Consider the following 20158-nt stretch of genomic DNA (forward strand, 5'->3'; position numbering starts at 1 on the left):
GAAATATGTCTTAATGGGGTATGGGGGGCTATCTGTCAAACTGGTTGGACCAGCAATGATGCTGTTGTCTTCTGCAGAGAACTTGGTTACAATGGTCCAGGTAAGGAGGCTAAAAAGACAATATAAATTTAAATATTGCGGTAGGACCAAATACTTATTACAATGCTTATTTTGGTGAGACATATGGACCTGTTATTTTCAGCAACATGGCTTGCTTTGGATGGGAGAACACAATTTCATACTGTGGCAAGTTAAGTATTCCTAATTTCAACTGTTCACAACATGACACTGCTGGTCTAACATGCAAAGATGGTAAAGTTTATCATAAAATAGAGCAATGATACATTATGCTCAATTGATTCATTCATTAGATTGTCAGAATGGGGAAGTAAAATTAATTGGTGGCAAGTATTCCAATGAAGGAACTGTTCTTGTATGCTACAATAACTTGTGGGGTCTAATATCAGACACAGCATGGAGCGATGGAGATGCTAGAGTTGTTTGTAACTCACTAGGACACAGTGATGGAAGTATGTCATTCATTCAGTGCTAATTTTAAACTCATTTCTCTATTTTTTAGCTGCTACACCTATTACTGGATCATACTATGGAAAGCCAAACCTTATTGTACATTTCAGGCATGTGTCTTGCTTTGGTCAAGAAATGGACATTATTCAGTGCTCCAAAACAACCCTTTCCTTTACTAATGGTAAACTAGCTCTTTCTACTGATGAAGTGGCTGGGGTTGATTGTATTTATGATGAACCAAGTGACTGCATTCCAACACCAGACTGGGTCAACACACAAGGAGCAGATTGTACTCCTAACGGTAATGTAAGAGTACAAGGTAGTCAGGAGGCAGGCACTGGTAGATTAGAGTATTGTTATAATGGATACTGGTCACCATTCTGTAATCTGGATCCTGTGGCTGCTTCTGTTGCCTGTAAACAACTGGGATTTACTAATTATACTGGTAAGCAATGCTAAAAGATAATTTTACACTTTTTAAACGTTTAATTTTTCTATAAAGCTGCTTCAATTGTTCCTACTACTTCATTCGGTGTGATGCAAAATTTCAGTTTATTTTATAACATCACATGTGATGGAAATGAGACTTCTCTTTCTCAGTGTACAGTTCATACTTCTGAATGTACTCCTTGGTGTCCACACACTAATATTGCCATAAGATGCTTCAGTAAGTATAGATTAACTTACTGTTCTCATTTATCAATGATCATATAGATCCTGGTATGTGTACTGATGGTGAGACCAGGCTAGTTGATGGTATACTTGAGAATGAAGGAAGAATTGAAATATGTTACAATGGAGTGTGGGGAACTGTCTGTGATCAAGGATGGGATAAGACTGATGGTCACGTACTCTGTACACAGTTGGGATATGCTGAAAGAGGTTAGTTCCTATCAATATATGTAATTGTTAATACCTTTGCATATAGAACCAATTGTGTTTCCGAACTCTTTTTTTGGTGCTGGGTATTATCCCATTGTTTATTCTCACTTTGCTTGTGGAGGATGGGAAACTGACCTTGCTGATTGTGATAGACAAGTTTATCCTCAATCAAACTGTTCCAGGGATCATGTTGCTGGAGCCTTGTGTGGATATGGTAATACCATTTAGTGTATGCAATGATTATAACATAAATTATTCTCCATAGATTGTAATAATGGAGACACTAGGTTGGTTGGAAGTGAACATAGTTACGAGGGAACAATAGAAATTTGCTACGACCATATTTGGGGGCTCATATCTGATTCAGGGTGGAGCATTAAAGATGCCGAAGTTGTTTGCAGACAGCTTGGATATGAAACTCAAGGTATAATAAGAATTAAAATCAATGACATATATTTTACAATTTAATCTCTATTAGGTACTATATCATATGACTCTTCATATTTTGGAAAACCAAACAAGACAATACATTTGGCTAATGTCACATGTATTGGGACTGAAGACACACTCAATGACTGCACAAGGACATCAATCTCATTGCAAGATGGAAAGAACATGATTGAATCAACAAACGTAGCAGGAGTCCGGTGCTACGTACCTGACCATTGTGTTGTACCGCCACCAGAAAATGATTTCTGTACTCACGGACAGATAAGGTTGACTGGAGGCAGACCTACATATGCTGAAGGTAATCTAGAGTACTGCTATCATGGCTCATGGTCACTGTTCTGTTATCTGGGAGCACAAGAAGCTGTTGTGGCCTGCAGGCAATTGGGATACACTAAATATGAAAGTATGTGTGTACCATTTAATATACCAATAGGATTATTATTTTGCTATAGTAACTGCTGTGTTTAATGATGGAAGGTTTGGGCTGTCTACTGTAAGTAGTCTCTTTCAGAACTTCTCTTGTTCTAATGCACCAACTGCAATGTCACTGAGTGAATGCGATATAATTGACAGTTGTCAATCAACTTGTTCATTTCCAATCAGTCTTCGTTGTTATGGTAAATCACTCCTATTGTTTTATTATTAAAAATAATAATTTTTCTTTCTGTTAGAGTCAACTGACTGTCAAGATGGTGATGTGAGACTAGTCAATGGTACTTCGAGTGTGTCTGGACGATTGGAAGTCTGTAAAAATAAAATTTGGGGTGGAGTATGTGGCAGCAGTTTTGATGACAAGGATGCATATGTTGTATGCAGGGAACTGACATATGGACTATCAGGTATAGTAGAGACTGTATAAACTTTAAGTAGAGAGAATCTAAATTAAAATGAACCTAATGATCAAAGCTAAAATTTTCTTTTTGTCTACACTAGATCCATATGTGTTTACTGATTCACATTTCGGTGATGGTAATGGTATAATATTATATTCTAACTTTCAGTGCACTGGATTTGAAGGAGGCCTGGTTGACTGCCCTAAGCAGCAGTACGGAACCTTTGTTTGCCCCCCAAATGCAGTTGTAGGCATCATCTGTAGAGATGGTTAGTTTGACATTATGAATTGTACCCATAATTATTATCTTCATACATAGACTGCACAGATTATGATGTTAGATTGGTTGGTGGTGAGTCGCCATACGAAGGAACAGTTGAAGTATGTAATTATCATAGCTGGGGCCAAGTATTGGATAGCGGTTGGAGTAACAAAGAAGCACAAGTGATATGTAATCAGCTCAATTACAACAATTCAGGTAATGAGTTGAGCATTATAAATATTTATTATTATTATAACTATATAATGTGTAGAAGCTGTTGGCTTGATTGGTTCTTATTATGGTAAGGCCAATAGGCACATTCAGTTGGTAGATGTTGCATGCAATGGAACTGAGTTTAACATTGGAGCCTGTAACAGTGTATTGCTCACTCCTGAGGAGATTGCTCGTTACAATCGCTCGCATGTTGCTGGTGTTAACTGTCGTCCTGTTAATGAAACTCCTTCAGAGTCCCCTAGTCCAATAGTTAGCTGTGAATTAATGCCATCATCTGAAACCCTGGACTCTAAATCATGTCATTGGTTATGTTCGTCAATAGTTCTTGTTATTGTTGCTATTGTTCTTATTGTGTCAATTGCAATTAATATCAGGTAAATTGAGTAACCCCAAAATAAATTAATACTGATATTTTTTTGTTATTAGTTGTGCATTCTGTCTTGTATTAATGAAACGAAAGGGCTCAAAAAAGAAGAATCGAAGATCTCCGACAAGAATGAATTTTGCTAGCTTGCAAACTCAATCAGAGTTTCCAAAAGGTGTTGAGAATCCAATATCAGATGTTGATGATGAGAATCCTTACGATCTTGGAGATGACCTCTACACTGGAGAAGTGGCTGACTATGAAGAAATGGATAGTAAAAAGCTTTACAAAATAAACAAAAAATAAAAATAGAAATACTTATGTGACTTTTAGCTTATGTAGATTGCAGTGTAACTTTCAGTGTTGTCCAAGTGTTTTTTGTGTATTATTATAATTATTATTATACAAAAGTACAGCATGTGATGGTCATGGCATGGGCAGAAGTAACTGTTCAAACAATGATGCCTACCCAAATGACTGTAGGCTGGATAAAAATGGAGAATTCAGTCCACTCCTTTTCAATTTGTAATTCTGTAACATTGGGTAAAAGTTCCTGTACTATTAATAGTACAGGGACTTTTACCTAATTTTTAAGCAACTTTAAAAATTCTTTAACAATCCAATTTTGATCAGAACCAGTTCACTGAGCTCAAACTTTCTATACAACATAATTCAAATGTATTAATGCATCAGAAAAAACAAAAAGGAAAAATTAATTAAAGGGCGTGGTAGTCAAACTTTTAACCACGCCTATTTTCTGGCATTGCGCGGGTTTTGTAGTAGGCGAAATGGGTTTTCGTGACTCCCTTGAGCAAGAATACGGGACACAGGACCTTTACGAGGCACTGGGTCTCAGTAAAGATTGCAAAGAGTCAGAAATAAAGAGAGCCTATCACAAACTGTCCCTCAAAGTTCATCCTGACCGAGTTGATCCCGGGGAAATTGAAGAAGCAACAAGGAAGTTTCAAGTATGAAAATTTCAATATTATACAAAAACAATTTATTTAGACAAGCCTGTAACTTTAAATGAATTTATTATTTAAAGGTGTGGGGTTTTTAAAAATTTCTCTACTCACGCACAATCACAGGTCCTCTCCAAGGTGTACAGTGTGTTATCAGACCCTGAGAAGAGAACAGTGTACGATGAGACTGGTGTCATACCTGATGACGATCACGTACTCTCAGACGTCAATTGGACTGATGTTTGGAAACTGCTTTTTAAGGAAGTCACAATTGACGTAATGTGTTTTTGATTGCTATGGCTTGATGATTCATGGTATTATTGTGTAGGACGTAAAGAATTTTGAGAAGAAATACAAGGGATCTGATGAGGAGAAGGAAGATCTGCGATCGGCTTACATGGACTATGAAGGGAATATGGATAAAATACTAGAAACTGTAACTCATAATTATTATGTAGAATAATAATTTATTGTAGGTACCTATATTTTGTTAGGTTTTGTGTGCAGAGGTTGAAGATCTGCCTCGGTTTCACGGGCTGATAGCTTGTTGGATTGCCGAGGGTTCCGTTCCTTCTTTTCCAGCATTTACTAGCGAGACAGATGCTACAAGACAAAAGAGAAAAAGGAAGAGAGAGGCAGAGGCCAAGGAAGCTGAGAAAATGAAAGAAGAGCTTGGACTGGGAGATGACAGTAAGCAGTTATGTATACTGTCTATCTAGAAATTTTTATGATGACTTTAATTTTGCAAGATTAAAATTAGATCACACAATAATTACATGCCACAGTCTTATCATGTAAAAATTGAAGAATGCACAATTTTCTGAAGCGCACATTTACAGTGCAACTACATATACATGTATGTGATAATTTTGTGGCAAGAAAGCTACAACAAAAGAAAACTGATAGAGCATAGTGTTTAATTATACAGATAAGAGAATAGTTAAAGACATTACTATTATCATTACTATTATCATCATTATCATTATTATTTATAGAAGATAGTTTAAAGTCACTGATCAAAGCAAGGCAAAAGGATAGAGAGTCAGCTTGCAATAGCTTTTTCGACCAACTGGAGAAGAAATATGGAAAGAAGACAAAGTCTACGGCCCAGAATGGGAAAGGAGGGAGTAAGAAAAAAGGAAAAAAGAAATAAGATGCCGTTAACATCAATCACTATAGATACAATAACTGACAGTATTTACAATTGATTCCATTTGTTCTATTATTATATTTATTATTTAACAACTTTTGAACTATATACTCCTTGACGTCTGTTCAATCTTATCATTTCTTCAATTTCGTCGTCAAATTCACACCCAAGGGCCCATAAAGTTTCCAAGTCATACCTAGAGCGAGCCTCCTCCGTCATAAAGTGAACTACACTAATACCTACAATAGAAAAGTAAAATGTAACATATACATGTAGGCTCAGCTAATTACATCATTGAAATCTTAAAAATTATGCAAGCTCAAATTATTTTTTTTGACACTTTGTTAAACTCAAACATGATAAAATTAATAATTATGTTACAAAATGTAAAACAGATAATGACAGTTGCATACCAATATCAACTACCAGCCATTCCGAATCACTTCCTTTTCCTTCAACAACGACTTTCTGTCCATTCAATATCTTTACATTTTTCATCTAATAGATGGATGTACATCACACGTAAAGTCTCATCAATGAAGCAAGCAACAGTTCATCATTTTAACATAACAGTTACAAGGTTGAACTTTTAAGAACATCAATATGCTTGGTTTTTTCAATCCTCATAACTCAAAAAGTATGTCAGAAACAGAGCATAAGGACATAAATTTGTATTAAAATGTAATAAAAATTTGGGGTGATTTCGGAGCCATTTTTGGAAAAAAACCATGGGCTATAGCCTTGGGTATTTTTCCAATTTTGGTATTTTCTTAAAATGGCCGTAACTTGAAAAATCGAAGTCAGAATCAGCTAAAACTTTCTATACAGCATAAGTACATTAATGTGTATCAGAAAATGTAATAAAAATTTGGGGTAATTTTGGAGCCATTTTTTGGAAAAAAACCATGGGCTATAGCCTTGGATATTTTTCCAAATTTTGGCATTTTCTTAAAATGGCCATAACTTGAAAAATTGAAATCAGAATCAGATAAAACTTTCTACACAGCATAAGGATATCAATATTTATCAGAAAATGTAATAAAAAGTGGGGGTGATTTTGGAGCTATTTTTCGGAAAAATCATGGGCTATATATATATATATAGCCTTGGGTATTTTTTCCAAATTTTGGCATTTTCTTAAAATGGCCGTAACTTCAAAGATCGAAGTCGGAATCAGATAAAACTTTCTACACAGCATAAGGACATCAATATGTATCAGAAAATGTAATAAAAAGTGGGGGTGATTTTGGAGCCATTTTTTAGAAAAAACCATGGGCTATAGCCTTGGGTATTTTTCCAAATTTTGGCATTTTCTTAAAATGGCGGTAACTTCAAAGATCAAAGTTGGAATCAGCTAAAACTTTCTACACAGTATAAGGACATCAATATGTATCAGAAAATGTAATAAAAAATTGGGGTGATTTTAGAGCCATTTTTTGGAAAAAACCATGGACTATATGAGCTCTGATCTTCGATCTTGAATTTGGAATTTGGATTATGAATTTCGTTATTGGCAACAGTAGTAGGTATAGGTTAGATATATTGGTAGCCAGCTCAACAAATTTCGAGCTGGCCATTTTTCCTTTGCTTTTTCCTAAAACATTTTCAAAAAATGACACAACTTATTTAAAGCAAAGTTAATTTTATCAAGTGTTCAAAAATTTTTCAGTTCATTTTCTTTTTCAAAAATAATTTCAAGGTAGGACAAAACTCAACTGCCTCCAAGAGAGAGGCAACTGCAGAGAAAAAAGGTTTTGCAAAAAAACACAAAAAAGAAGATCAGTCAGAAAACTCCTCAATGGGATTCCGAACCTTAGAACTGGACTTCCATTTCATGAATTCTGCATATTCACCTTGATCAACTGTACGTCTTTTCTTTGGTTTCTTCGGAACACCAAAAAACTCTCTTAAGCTAGATGCTTTGGTCTCAGTTTCACTTTGATCTTTCAATTCTTTACATTTAGCTTCAACAACTTCATCTTCACTATCAGTATTGATATCTTCATCAAATATTTGATTTATCTCACCAAGAGTTTCAAGATAATTGATTTCCTTGCTTTCTGTAACACATCTGTCAGTATATTTGAAACACGGTTTGAAATAGAGTTCTCTATAGGTTTTACTACCTTTAGTTGCAACTCTATACAAACAAGGAAAATCATCAAAATACATGTTCTTGTCAAATTTAACAAGAAAGTGAAAGTGTAAACCAGTGACTGTACAATCACCTCCACGTGGTGTCTTACACTTTAAGACATAATAAAATCGTTTGACTTTAGACACTCCTTTCATATCCTTGAACACAACCTTTGGACTCTTTCTAAATGTCCATTTACAACAACCATGCCAGAGATGTTCACAATATTCATCTTTGCTGGCAGAGTCCATTTCTCTTTGAATTAAAAATTACTATACCGCTTTACTTTACTCCAAATGATAACTGGAAGTAAACTTGGCTTGTTCTCTCTTTATATAGACTTACAGGAAGTATAGAAAATCATGCTCATGATTATACACACAGTCAGAATTTGTATATAAGGAGAGAGCCAACTAACATTTAGACAAGCTCAATAATTTGGAAATATGTCAAAACAAGGAAAGGGTAATCAAAGGAAAGTTGTCAGAGAGCAAGCTCAAAGCTGGTTTAAATATTTCAAAGGAAAAGGAAGGGGAGAAGATTGTGTGAAACCTTCCTTTATGGATAACAAGATTAAATATTCACGCAATACAAAAGCTGGTATAACCAGGTGGAAGTGTAGAACACACTCTGTGTTTATTGACACTGCTCAAGTTAAAGCTTTTCCTTCATTCCACAGGAAAGGATGGCCAATCCATTTCAAAACTGATTCTGATCTTGATGACATCCACACAAGGTTGTCTTATGCTCAAGCTGAGATGCAGGAACTTCAAGCTCAAGTTATGAACAATGAAGAAGGAGATCTGTTCTGGAATGCACTCTCTGAGTTGGAAGCAGTTGAAACTGAAACTGAGAGTGAAGAAGATTGAACTCTTTATTCCAAAAAAGACAAATCCTAATTTAACTTAGGTCTATATATAAGTTTTTTTTTATTTTTTGTTTTTTTTGCAAAACCTTTTTTCTCTGCAGTTGCCTCTCTCTTGGAGGCAGTTGAGTTTTGTCCTACCTTGAAATTATTTTTGAAAAAGAAAATGAACTGAAAAATTTTTGAACGCTTGATAAAATTAACTTTGCTTTAAATAAGTTGTGTCATTTTTTGAAAATGTTTTAGGAAAAAGCAAAGGAAAAATGGCCAGCTCGAAATTTGTTGAGCTGGCTACCAATATATCTAACCTATACCTACTGCTGTTGCCAATAACGAAATTCATAATCCAAATTCCAAATTCAAGATCAAAGATCAGAGCTCACGTGGGCTTAATATAGCCTTGGGTATTTTTCCAAATTTTGGCGTTTTCTTAAAATGGCCATAACTTGAAAAATTGAAGTCAGAATCAGCTCTCAAACTTTCTACACAGCATAAGGACATCAATATGTATCAGAAAATGTAATAAAAAGTGGGGGTGATTTCGGAGCCATTTTTTGGAAAAAACCATGGGCTATAGCCTTGGGTATTTTTCTAAATTTTGGCATTTTCTTAAAATGGCCGTAACTTGAAAAATCAAAGTCGGAATCAGCTAAAACTTTCTACACAGCATAAGGACATCAATATGTATCAGAAAAAGTAATTAAAATTTGGGATCATTTTGGAGCCATTTTTTGGAGAAAAACCATGGAAAATAATATAAAGGGAATGTCCTACCTCTGCTGCTAGTAAGTCGGCCATTCTCGTGATATGTCGTGAACCAGTTCCAGTGCAAGTAACGAAATAATGAGCATAGTTTCTGCTAGGAGGAATTCTAATGACACAAATATCCTGTAAATTGTGTTTCCTTAAAAACTGGACCAGCTCATCAATGGTAAGTGGAGCAGTTCTTTGCTTTATATCTAAAGAGAGTCTCTCTTCTTCCTCCTTTGCAATGTTTTGAAGTGATTTCTGTTTCTTGATATTTTCTAATAACTTTAAAACATCACTGTCACTGCTTCTGGTCTCTCCTTCTTTGTTAGAACTATTACAATTGCAGTACCCTCTACAGCAGAATTCATTAGGGATCACAGTATATGTATGGCCACAGAGTCCACTCCTTCCACTTCTAAAACTGCTACAAACAAGTCTACTTTCAAGACTAGAAAAATTCCTCCATATTTTGAAGCTCATCTTGACACGTGACATGGCGAAAACCCTTTCATCGATAATAATAAATTAACAATAATTAATCAATAACCATCTCTCAACATTCAAACATTATTTATAAAAATCTAAACACTCCAAGTGAGGCCTTTCAAAGGATCCTTTCCACTGGTCGGGGGGTATAGAACCACTTAAGTTAGTCTTGTATCCTGGTATTGATATAGGGACCTCCAGGTGATCCCTCATTGAGGGAAGGATGAGGTTCTTAGTGCATCCTTGATAGTGATCAGACTGTAATAATAATACCTGCTGTTGGAAACGAGCCTGGAGAGAGAAAGAAAGAGAAGATGATTTCGAAACATCTTTTTTTAAATAATAAGTAAATAGCCGAAGCTAATAAAAGTAGAATAGAGAATAAAACAGAATTGAATAAATACAGAGATAAAGAGACAAATCAAATAAATAAAATAAATCAGGATTAAAATTCACAGTCTAAGTAAAATTTAATGTAAGAGATTGAGGTTGATTGTTCAATACAATGTATATTACTTTCTTACTTGAACTAATCTGTTCTTTAGATTATTAACATGAAGTTGCTGTGTCTCCAGAATCGACTGTGCACTCCTAAACTGTCTCTCAAGCTCGGCATAATTAATAGCGTCAAGACAAGCAAACCCTGCACCTAAAAATAAACAAAAAAATTAAAAATAAATTTGTAATTGCATACCTTTAATAAAACAAATGTATGCATAATAGCTTAAACCAACTCACTTCCAGTTAACAAAGAGAGAAGTGAAGATGAGAAATTATTTAATCCTAAAATATCAATTTGATCAGGAGAGATCAAGCAAGAAGCAATAGCTGCCGTTAGCGGTAGAGAATTGGGTGGTTGGTGTGCCCCAGCGTTAAACGGAGGGGATCCTCCCGTTCTCCCTAGAATTGAGGGCGTGGTCGCTCTCATCGGTGGTGGGCGTGTCAGTTTATTGGTGCATCCTTTTGACTGTTTGGTGGTTTTCTTTGATGGTCGAGTACGAGGAGGAGAGAAAGGGAGAGATGAGGGAGAGAGGGGGAGAGACGAGGGAGAGAGAGGAGAAAGGAGAGAGGGAGCGGGAGCGAGAGAGGAAGGACGAGGAGAAATAGGAACTGGAAACGGGAAATTGTTGGTAGAATTCGACGGTGTGATTGGAGTCACAGTGAGAGCTGAAGGGGTAGTCAAACCAGAACGAGACTCACTGCTTTTTGAATTGATCCTCAGTAAATCCCTCATCTTACTCTGGAGAGAGTCCTTCCATTCAGGGCTAACTTGAAGATAAGGAGGAGTTGAAGCTTGAGAAGAGTTTTTCTCATGAGAGGTTTTCTTAAAGACCTTACTAGAACTGGTAGTACTTGTACGAGAAGATTTTGAGCCTGAAGTTGATGAGTGAGAAACTTTCTTTGCAGTAGTAGCACTCGTGGTTTTAGTCTGTGACGATTTATTGTTCTTTTTTGAAGGAGTTAATAATGGAACAGAACTCCTCCTGGCAGCAGATGATTTCTTAGAACCAGCACTAACAGTTGGGGCAGTATTTAGATTCATCCCAACAATAGAATATAATGAAGACGGAGGGAGAAAGGGAGAAGAGAAAGGAGGAGGAGGAGAGAGAGGGCTTGGTTCAGATACAGTAGAAGCTAAACCAATTGATTGAAAGTGACTTGGAAGAGTCATTAATAGATTGCTAACCAGGGGTGAGGAATGAGAGCTAGTGGGGGTAGTCTTGGTGGTTGAAGCTCCAGCTGTACTAGTGATGAGAGGAGATGATGTTAATAAATGAGAAAAAGATGATGAATAAGATGAAGTGACTCCTTGCGGCAAAGATACCATAGAGAGAGTATCAGGAGATAAGAGTCTAATATTATTATTATTATTATCCATTTTTGATGAGCCTGAACTTGAATGTAAAGAATTGATTCCAGTATAAGCAGGATTGATTTCAACTTGAGCAGAATCCATTGCAAAATTGATTCCAGTGTGAACAGGGTTGATTCCTTTATTAGTAGTAGAGCTGGTATTAGAAAGAGAAGAGGCAGAAACTGGTTCATTAATAATGCTAGAAGTGATTGGAGACGATACAGCATTAGTTAGTACTGGACCGTGTGATAATAAATGTTCATTAAACTGGTGATGTGGATAGAGAAAGTAACCCTGCATTAGTGACATATCAGACAATCGACTGGCAACACTAGTCACATGACCAATACCACTAGTCACATGACCAATACCACTAGTCACATGACTAACACCACTAGTCACATGACCAGCAACACTAGTCACATGACTAACACCACTAGTCACATGACCAGCAACACTAGTCACATGACCAACACCACCAGTCACATGACCAATACCACTAGTCACATGACCAATACTACCAGTCACATGACCAATACCACTAGTCACATGACCACCAGTCACATGATCAGTATTCACTCGATGATGAATGGTATATTGACTAGAAGAGGCAGTGTTCCAATTGCTTCTATGAGTCAGAGGTAAGCTCTCACCACTACTCCTTCCTATTCTACCCAACGTGTGAAAAGGAAAAGCTGATGTATCTATTACAGAGACATTTTGAACTTCCTCCGGTACAGAGAGGACAGAGGGACCAGTAGCCATTAGAGGGTGTCTTGTACCTCCTTCATTAGACCAATGGATACCTACTAGTGAACGGCTCGAGTGATGAGGAACTCTTGCTACTCCTATCGGCTAAAAAATAAGGAAATTATATCATATTATTAATAGAGTGTTAAAATTTGGAGAATTGGCTCTCAAAGAAGATTGGCAATTAATATTTTGGCAGAATTTTGACTGCTATAAAGCCATATAAAATTAGAGATTAATATTTGAGAGCAGACCTCAATTCACCAAAACTTTATTCCACCATTTATGCTCACTATCTTACCATTGCTGTGTTAATAGGAGGAATATTGTTGATCAGTTCTTGTGTGGAGAGGGTATTATACTGACCAGCTGTTGTATAGCAAGACTCTAAGAGGGAGGGAAGGAGAAAGAAAATACTAGCAAATACAGTACCACTCAGCTTTAAGTTTACTAAGGCCATAGATACTGACACAGAGTTGTATAACCATAGTTATTGCACTAGTGGCAAACACAGGTAATGCTGGAGATCACTCATGTAAACAAAAACTTATAGCTGAGTGGCACTGTATATCATAATATGTAATATTGTGACTAAGTTGAGCAAAATGGTGACCAAAGTGTAGAATTATAATTCCCAGTGGCCACTCGTGTAATTTAAATTGGCCTAAGCCCCAAACCCAATCAGGAGCCAATGCATGTACATGTGTGCCTGCTAGTCTATTATACACTACTATAATGAAGCTTATCTAGTCTCCACTTGCCAATAGTAGCAAAATTACTACACTTCCTTATCAACATCTAACACATTTACACCAATGCCAAAAGTGAATAGAGCAACAGCATTCTTGTCAAATGACACACAGGATTACAGCTACAATAAAATATTAATCATTTGCTTACGACTCGAGGCCATGACTCCATCTTGTTTAACAGCTTGTATAGCTGGTGGCTGGATAGAGGAAGTGGCGGTGGTCTGGTTTTGAAGATCTATTTCAGGAGACAGAACTCTGTCTGAATCTTCATCTGACATTTTACTAGCTCTAAGAGAGAGAGAGGGGAAGAAAGAAATGAGTATCAATAAAGCTTAGTACATGCATGTTCAAGTGTTACTTGTTTGTTTTATGAGGGTCAGAGTCCAAAGGTGGAGAGAGAGAACGCTTCTTTCTCTTGGTTGAGCTACAAAAAAAGAAGAGAGAGGAAAGAGGGCAACATAGTCAAATCTCAGAATATTCTGACTCACTTGACATTGGCCACTTCAACAGAGAAAGAGCAAAGTCCCACGTCAGGTATAGAGGACAAAACACCACCAAACATGTGATCTTCATTTTCAGTAGTACCAGTAGTGACATTCTTATCACTAGCAGCTGTATTATCAGATACTGGGGATGCCTCCTCCTTCCCTTTGCTTGATCTACGGTTAGAACTAGCTCCTTTTTTAGTCTTACATGTATTAGTTCCTCCTCCTCCTCCACTTTGTTTCACTTTAAGAGACGCCATTAACGTAGTTCCTAAGAGATAAAAAGGTCACAAGAGTAAAAGTAGAAAGGTCTTTGCTATCATCACATTAGGCTAATTAAAAATGACACATAAGGCGCATTAGTGTGTGGCTATTTATGTGGCTTCCACAGTACAACATGCATAGTGAACCCATCTTCCCATACATTGTTATAGATCAACAAAGGAAAGTTACTAATAGCTAGCTCTCTGCTGACAAAGCGAATATATCCACATGCATATCTATACCATAAATACACACATACTGTATACCAACACACAAAAATTTCTTGGAAAGGAATGCTACATGTTACAGCTGTAGCAGCAGTTTATTATACATGAAGTATTATGGATGATTGGAGATCTGTTAATTAAATCTATGTGTACATGCAATAATTGGTTGCATGACATACAGTACATGTATCAGGGGTCCAGGGCTGTCAGCTACATGTATGTCATCAAAGAATGCTTGCTTTCTGGTGTGTGTCCCATGGTTTGGGATTAGTTAAAATTCCAATAATCAAAATAACAAGTAGCTTACAAATTAGTATTAATTATACGATTGTAGTATTTTTCTTTTGTTACTTAGGCTCAAAAAATTAACGACATTTTAAATTTGTGTACCACATTAATCCAGCCTCTTAAGGATCCTTCACTAATAGATATGAGATACGTGTTAATTATGTACTGACCTTTTGCAAATCTTCCTTTTCTTGTTGGACGTGTCTTTACTAATGGCGTTGTCTTCTCTCTTGCTCCTCCTTCACTACTGTCCCCCGAACTATCCTCAGGTGAAGCACTGCTAGAGCTGGAGCTCATATTTTGAACAGCTCCAGAGGACAAAGCTTTACTTCGTGTTACAGGGCAACCTGTGAGAGTTAAAAAGAAAGCAGCATCATCTATCTTGCTTATATTCTATATATTATTATACATGTTGTTTTTTAAATGACAGTTTAGATATAAACATTTAATATTGTACACATACTGGGTGTGCTAGTTTGTTCCTCATCCTGCGGAGTTGGTGTGGTACTTTTAACCACATCCGACTGATCTGAGCTGTAGAGTCTTAACGCTCTCTTCCTCGGCGAGGAGGCTCTTTGTGTAACGCCATTGCTGCTGTTACTGCTGGGTGCTTCCTCCTCGGAATCATTATTGATCCGGTTTGTTTCATCGCGTCCATCTGTTTGCTCCATTTTCAAACCTCGTTATCAAGAGGGGCTCATGCTATATCCCTCTTCCTCATCAGGTTAAGTGTTAAATGGAGAATAGAGAAAATGAAGTGCCTACGGGTCGCCCCCTCATGTACTAAGCTTAAGCCTTGGTCAAGGGTTAAAATTTTAAAAAGACAAGCAGCCCCACCCATAGCCACGCCCTTTGATCAGACCACGCCCATGGAATGTTAGGTGGGGCTGTCTGCAGAAGCTGTTGCTTCACACTTGCTGCTCAAAAGAAAGTATGTCTGCCGGTCTCTCTCAGTATCACTACAGGACCAGTACCTACCCCTTTATATCTCCTACATTTCAAAGCCATCAGCTATGGACTCCATTCTATCTGCAAAGAATTACAATCGACAATCCAAAGTATTGGGAAAATCTTTTACTTCCATAGCATGCTAATTATTGTAAATCATCATTATAGCTACCACACGTTTCTGTCTCGATCTATTACAACAAACCCGCCTCACCTCAATGCACTGTCTAGAAGAGTCCAGAGATATGGGGACAATGGGTTTTTCCAACAAAAGTATGTGCAGATTTATTGCTGTAGCAGGCAGCAAGCCCCATTATAATATTATGCAGGGACATACCCGTTGAGCAGAAATATGATGTTACATCTCTTCAAAGGAGCAGCATACGTCCATGGGATCAAATGTAAGTCAATTTTATTATTGTAAAATATTTACAATTGATAATAGAGTTTCAAGGCCAATAGTGACTCCTTTAGTGATGTAAGCAAGATCATCAAGTTGTTATCAATAATTTATTACTTTATAATTTATCATTGAAGGTCTAAAGAATCGGATCTTCCTTTTCCAGCTGAGCATCCATTCACATCTCATATATCACAATTCTCTGTGTTTCCTGACACATGTAAAACCAATACAGGGCTTCACTTGCGAGAGCCTACACCGCTAGTAATTGGTACTACTACCTGCATTGAAACGGAGACGATAAATGATGTTCAAATTCAAACAAAAGCAGTCGGGACTCAAACAGATGAGGGTGAGATGGAAGATGAAGACAATTGCAAAAAGCAGAAGGCATATCTGATAAGTGATAAGTCGTACTGTCATGCAGCAAGGAAAGAGATACATAATGTCGGTCTATCAGTTTCATGCAAGGACAACAGTCACTTGCTGGCTTCACTTAGACCAGGGATATATCGCTGGGATGTATCAAGATCACTCTCTCCTGGACATCAGGTATGAGCTCAGTATGGTAATGATGATATTTTCACTGTTTTTTCTCTTAACGTACAGCGTTCTATGACATACCCAGCACCAACGACTATGTATTCTCCTAACAATCATCCAGTGAGTTTCCGTTCACTGCCGCTGAGTCCAGGAACACGACAAGCACTAGAATCAGTCAATCATCGAATCTCGACGTCAACTACTTACGAAAGAGAGTTCTCATCTCCTCGACCAGTCCCCAAGCCTACACTAAGCACTTTTAACAAGCAGATGAGTGCCTCTAGCTCAAGAGGGAAGTATGCACGTGCTCCTGTTTTTCATCAGCTCTACTCTGAAGACTCTTCCACTCCGAGTCGACCTCAATCTGGCTCCACTTTATACACAAGAAAGCTCTCCCTGCCAGATGGTCATCAAAGAGATGCTAATGATGCTAATGTGAGTACAACTGACAAAGCAACACAAACTGATTTTGAGGAAGGGAATCTAGACGAAAAGGAAGGAGTAAATAATGAAATGGAATCTGTAAAAATCACACAATTTCAATTACCAGTGCGTCCAGAATCTGAAGATGGCGGCTACCTTAGACCCAGCACTGCTGGCAGCTACTCTACTAGTGGACAGAGCTGCAGTGATCACCCTAGTACTGAGAGTGTGCTGAAAGTTCCCTATAATCGTACAGAAGCACTGCAGAGATTTAACATGGTGCATTATGAGAGAGCACCAGATATTAGAGAAAACTCCATTCGTAGTGGGAGAAGGCACATAATTAATGGATACCATGCATATTATTGGCATTAAACACTAGTGTACTCTAATTAGCAAATTAAATTTATACTTATCCTGATTAAATATTTTCACGAGTTAGAATTATTGATAATGCCATATCATAGCACATTCTTGGAAATGAATACCTTAAGTGTGATGTAAAAATGAATGTTGTTTGTTGCTCAAAGGTCAAACATTACAAAAGAATATGTGTTCAATTTCTCTAGTCTTATTTCTCTTGGCATTCTTGGCTCCTTTGGTCTCCTCTGCCAATAATCCCAACATTATCTTGTTTGTCATAGATGACTTGGGATGGAATGACACAAGTTATCAAGGAAGTGACATACAGACACCAAATATAGACAAGCTTGCAGAAGAGGGGATAAGATTGAAGCAGTATTATGTTCAGCCTCTCTGCTCTCCTTCAAGATCAGCCTTACTTGCTGGGAAATATCCTTATCATCTTGGACTAGCTCATGGTGTCATCACAAATGGTCACCCTTATGGACTTGGTCTTAATGAAACAACCATTGCTGATCACCTCAAGAAAGGAGGATACTCCACACATGCTGTTGGTATGTACACACTATAACCCATTGAACAATGGTGAGTGCCAGCATTTTCTCTCCATTCTGCAGGTAAATGGGATCTTGGGATGCATAAATGGGAGTTTACCCCAACATATCGTGGGTTTGATACATTCTATGGCTACTATGATGCTGATGAGGACTATTACACGCACAAAGTTGGAGGATATCTTGATTTCAGGAACAACACTGACCCAGTGAAAGATGAAGATGGAACTTACAGTACCTTTCTGTTTACAAAAGCCATTGAGGATGCAATCAACGCTAAAAGTGACTCACCTTTTTTCATATATGGAGCATATCAGTCAGTGCATGGTCCACTGGAAGCACCTGATATCTACTTGAACAAATGCAATATTCCGTATCCTAATAGAAAGATATTCTGTGGAATGATGCTGGCACTGGATGAAGGCATATCAAACATTACAAGTCTACTTCAGACAAAAGGTCTTCTTGATGATACCATAATCATACTAACTACTGACAATGGAGGACAAACAGCTCTAGGGAGCAGTAACTGGCCACTAAGAGGCAACAAGGCCACAGTATTTGAAGGAGGAGTCCGTGGAATATCTTTTGTATGGAGTACAAAACTAAGGAAGAGCAACTACGACAACAATGCAATGATGCACATTACTGATTGGTACCCTACAATCATTGAAGGAATTGCAGGCATGACACTGGATACCAAAGGATTGGATGGTTTTAATATGTGGGACACAATAAATGATGATACTCCATCACCAAGAACTGAAATACTCCACCAACTGGATCCTCCGAGATATGATAATGAGCGTAATCCATTCATAGGGCAGGCAGCATTAAGACAAGGAGACTGGAAGTTGATAATAGGACAACCAAACTGCTCTGAAAAAATAGGTCCACACCTGGTAGGAAATAAATGCCCCAATGGTTGGGTCCACTTGAATGGAACTATAGAAGAGCCTGAAGTCAATCCTAGCTTAACTTGGCTCTTCAATGTTAAAGATGACCCGAATGAGAGGAATGAGTTAAGTGCAAGCCATCCTGAGATTGTATCAAAACTAAAGGAGCGGATTGAAGCATATAATGCAACCCATATTGTACAAATGAGTCCGCCCATTGACCCAAGATCTGATCCAAAAAAATTTGGAAATGTTTGGACCCCTTGGCTGGACTAAGGGATTAATGATAGCTATATTTGCTGATTTAACAATAATGCTATTGTGCTTTAACATTTATATACAGGTTACATACATAATGTTCAATTAAATATTTTCACAAATTAGAATTATTAATAACGTCATATCATAGCACATGCTTGGAAATGAATACCTTAAGTGTAATGTAAAATGAATGTTGTTTGCTACTCAAAGGTCAAACATTACAAAGGAAGATGTGCTCATTTTCTCTAGTCTTATTTCTTTTGGCATTCTCAGCTCCTTTGGTCTCCTCAGCCAATAGTCCCAACATTATCTTGTTTGTCATAGATGATTTGGGATGGAATGACACAAGCTATCAAGGAAGTGACATCCAGACACCAAATATAGACAAGCTTGCAGAAGAGGGGATAAGATTGAAGCAGTATTATGTTCAGCCTCTATGCTCTCCTTCAAGATCAGCCTTGCTTGCTGGGAAATATCCTTATCATCTTGGACTAGCTCATGGTGTCATTACAAATGGTCACCCTTATGGACTTGGTCTTAATGAAACAACCATTGCTGATCATCTCAAGAAAGGAGGATACTCCACACATGCTGTTGGTATGTACACACTATAATCCATTGAACAATGGTGAGTGCATTTTCTCTCCATTTTGCAGGTAAATGGGATCTTGGGATGCATAAATGGGAGTATACCCCAACATATCGTGGGTTTGATACATTCTATGGCTACTATGATGCTGATGAGGACTATTACACGCACAAAGTTGGAGGATATCTTGATTTCAGGAACAACACTGACCCAGTGAAAGATGAAGATGGAACTTACAGTACCTTTCTGTTTACAAAAGCCATTGAGGATGCAATCAATGCTAAAAGCGATTCACCTTTCTTCATATATGGAGCATATCAATCAGTTCACAGTCCACTAGAAGCACCTGATACTTACTTGGAAAAATGCCACAGTCCGTATCCTAATAGAAAGATATTCTGTGGAATGATGCTGGCACTGGATGAAGGCATATCAAACATTACAAGTCTACTTCAGACAAAAGGTCTTCTTGATGATACCATAATCATACTAACTACTGACAATGGAGGACAAACAGCTCTAGGGAGCAGTAACTGGCCACTAAGAGGCAACAAGGCCACAGTATTTGAAGGAGGAGTCCGTGGAATATCTTTTGTATGGAGCACCAAACTAAGGAAGAGCAACTATGACAACAATGCAATGATGCACATTACTGATT

The 20158-nt window shown here is 37.4% G+C and overlaps 7 protein-coding genes across 7 annotated transcripts; 5 read left to right on the top strand and 2 right to left on the bottom strand.

Annotated features, from left to right (window-relative positions):
• Positions 1-6: 6 nt before the first annotated feature.
• LOC100637913 (scavenger receptor cysteine-rich domain superfamily protein-like) lies at positions 7-3959 on the top strand. The gene is made up of 15 exons (XM_011404543.2): positions 7-100; positions 145-312; positions 372-530; positions 581-973; positions 1031-1195; positions 1243-1410; positions 1457-1624; positions 1676-1834; positions 1889-2263; positions 2313-2477; positions 2532-2699; positions 2794-2961; positions 3012-3170; positions 3226-3562; positions 3615-3959. The coding sequence occupies exons 2-15, from the start codon at positions 207-209 to the stop codon at positions 3856-3858; spliced, it is 2934 nt and encodes a 977-aa protein (XP_011402845.1). The 5' UTR covers positions 7-100; positions 145-206; the 3' UTR covers positions 3859-3959.
• A 317-nt stretch (positions 3960-4276) lies between these two features.
• Positions 4277-5733, top strand: LOC100638040 (dnaJ homolog subfamily C member 9-like). The gene is made up of 5 exons (XM_003385205.3): positions 4277-4520; positions 4641-4790; positions 4843-4950; positions 5009-5204; positions 5510-5733. Exons 1-5 carry the CDS (start codon positions 4341-4343, stop codon positions 5665-5667), a joined length of 792 nt encoding a protein of 263 aa, XP_003385253.1. The 5' UTR covers positions 4277-4340; the 3' UTR covers positions 5668-5733.
• LOC109580942 (mitochondrial assembly of ribosomal large subunit protein 1-like) lies at positions 5670-9926 on the bottom strand. Its single transcript, XM_019994552.1, has 3 exons — positions 9441-9926; positions 6078-6162; positions 5670-5903 (listed from the first exon to the last, which is right to left on the bottom strand). The coding sequence occupies exons 1-3, from the start codon at positions 9909-9911 to the stop codon at positions 5749-5751; spliced, it is 711 nt and encodes a 236-aa protein (XP_019850111.1). The 5' UTR covers positions 9912-9926; the 3' UTR covers positions 5670-5748.
• A 5-nt stretch (positions 9927-9931) lies between these two features.
• LOC105312141 (mucin-5AC-like) lies at positions 9932-15327 on the bottom strand. The gene is made up of 9 exons (XM_019994549.1): positions 14987-15327; positions 14694-14870; positions 13748-14015; positions 13618-13683; positions 13408-13547; positions 12809-12894; positions 10641-12612; positions 10427-10551; positions 9932-10193 (listed from the first exon to the last, which is right to left on the bottom strand). The coding sequence occupies exons 1-9, from the start codon at positions 15192-15194 to the stop codon at positions 9984-9986; spliced, it is 3252 nt and encodes a 1083-aa protein (XP_019850108.1). The 5' UTR covers positions 15195-15327; the 3' UTR covers positions 9932-9983.
• Positions 15328-15411: 84 nt separating this feature from the next.
• LOC100641841 (uncharacterized) lies at positions 15412-17306 on the top strand. The gene is made up of 6 exons (XM_003385232.3): positions 15412-15581; positions 15640-15744; positions 15801-15872; positions 15917-15949; positions 16009-16423; positions 16481-17306. Exons 1-6 carry the CDS (start codon positions 15457-15459, stop codon positions 17210-17212), a joined length of 1482 nt encoding a protein of 493 aa, XP_003385280.1. The 5' UTR covers positions 15412-15456; the 3' UTR covers positions 17213-17306.
• Positions 17307-17333: 27 nt separating this feature from the next.
• Positions 17334-18984, top strand: LOC100638166 (arylsulfatase B-like). Its single transcript, XM_019994551.1, has 2 exons — positions 17334-17754; positions 17818-18984. The coding sequence occupies exons 1-2, from the start codon at positions 17388-17390 to the stop codon at positions 18924-18926; spliced, it is 1476 nt and encodes a 491-aa protein (XP_019850110.1). The 5' UTR covers positions 17334-17387; the 3' UTR covers positions 18927-18984.
• A 71-nt stretch (positions 18985-19055) lies between these two features.
• On the top strand, positions 19056-20157 carry LOC105312142 (arylsulfatase B-like; the record flags this gene model as incomplete). The annotated part of the gene is made up of 2 exons (XM_019994598.1): positions 19056-19508; positions 19568-20157. Coding segments are annotated over exons 1-2 (957 nt in total), but the record flags the coding sequence as incomplete, so codon positions are not given.
• Between the last annotated feature and the right edge of the window lies 1 nt (position 20158).

This window comes from Amphimedon queenslandica, unplaced genomic scaffold (assembly GCF_000090795.2).
Source record: "Amphimedon queenslandica unplaced genomic scaffold, v1.1 AMPQUscaffold_13470, whole genome shotgun sequence".
Lineage (NCBI taxonomy): Eukaryota > Metazoa > Porifera > Demospongiae > Haplosclerida > Niphatidae > Amphimedon > Amphimedon queenslandica.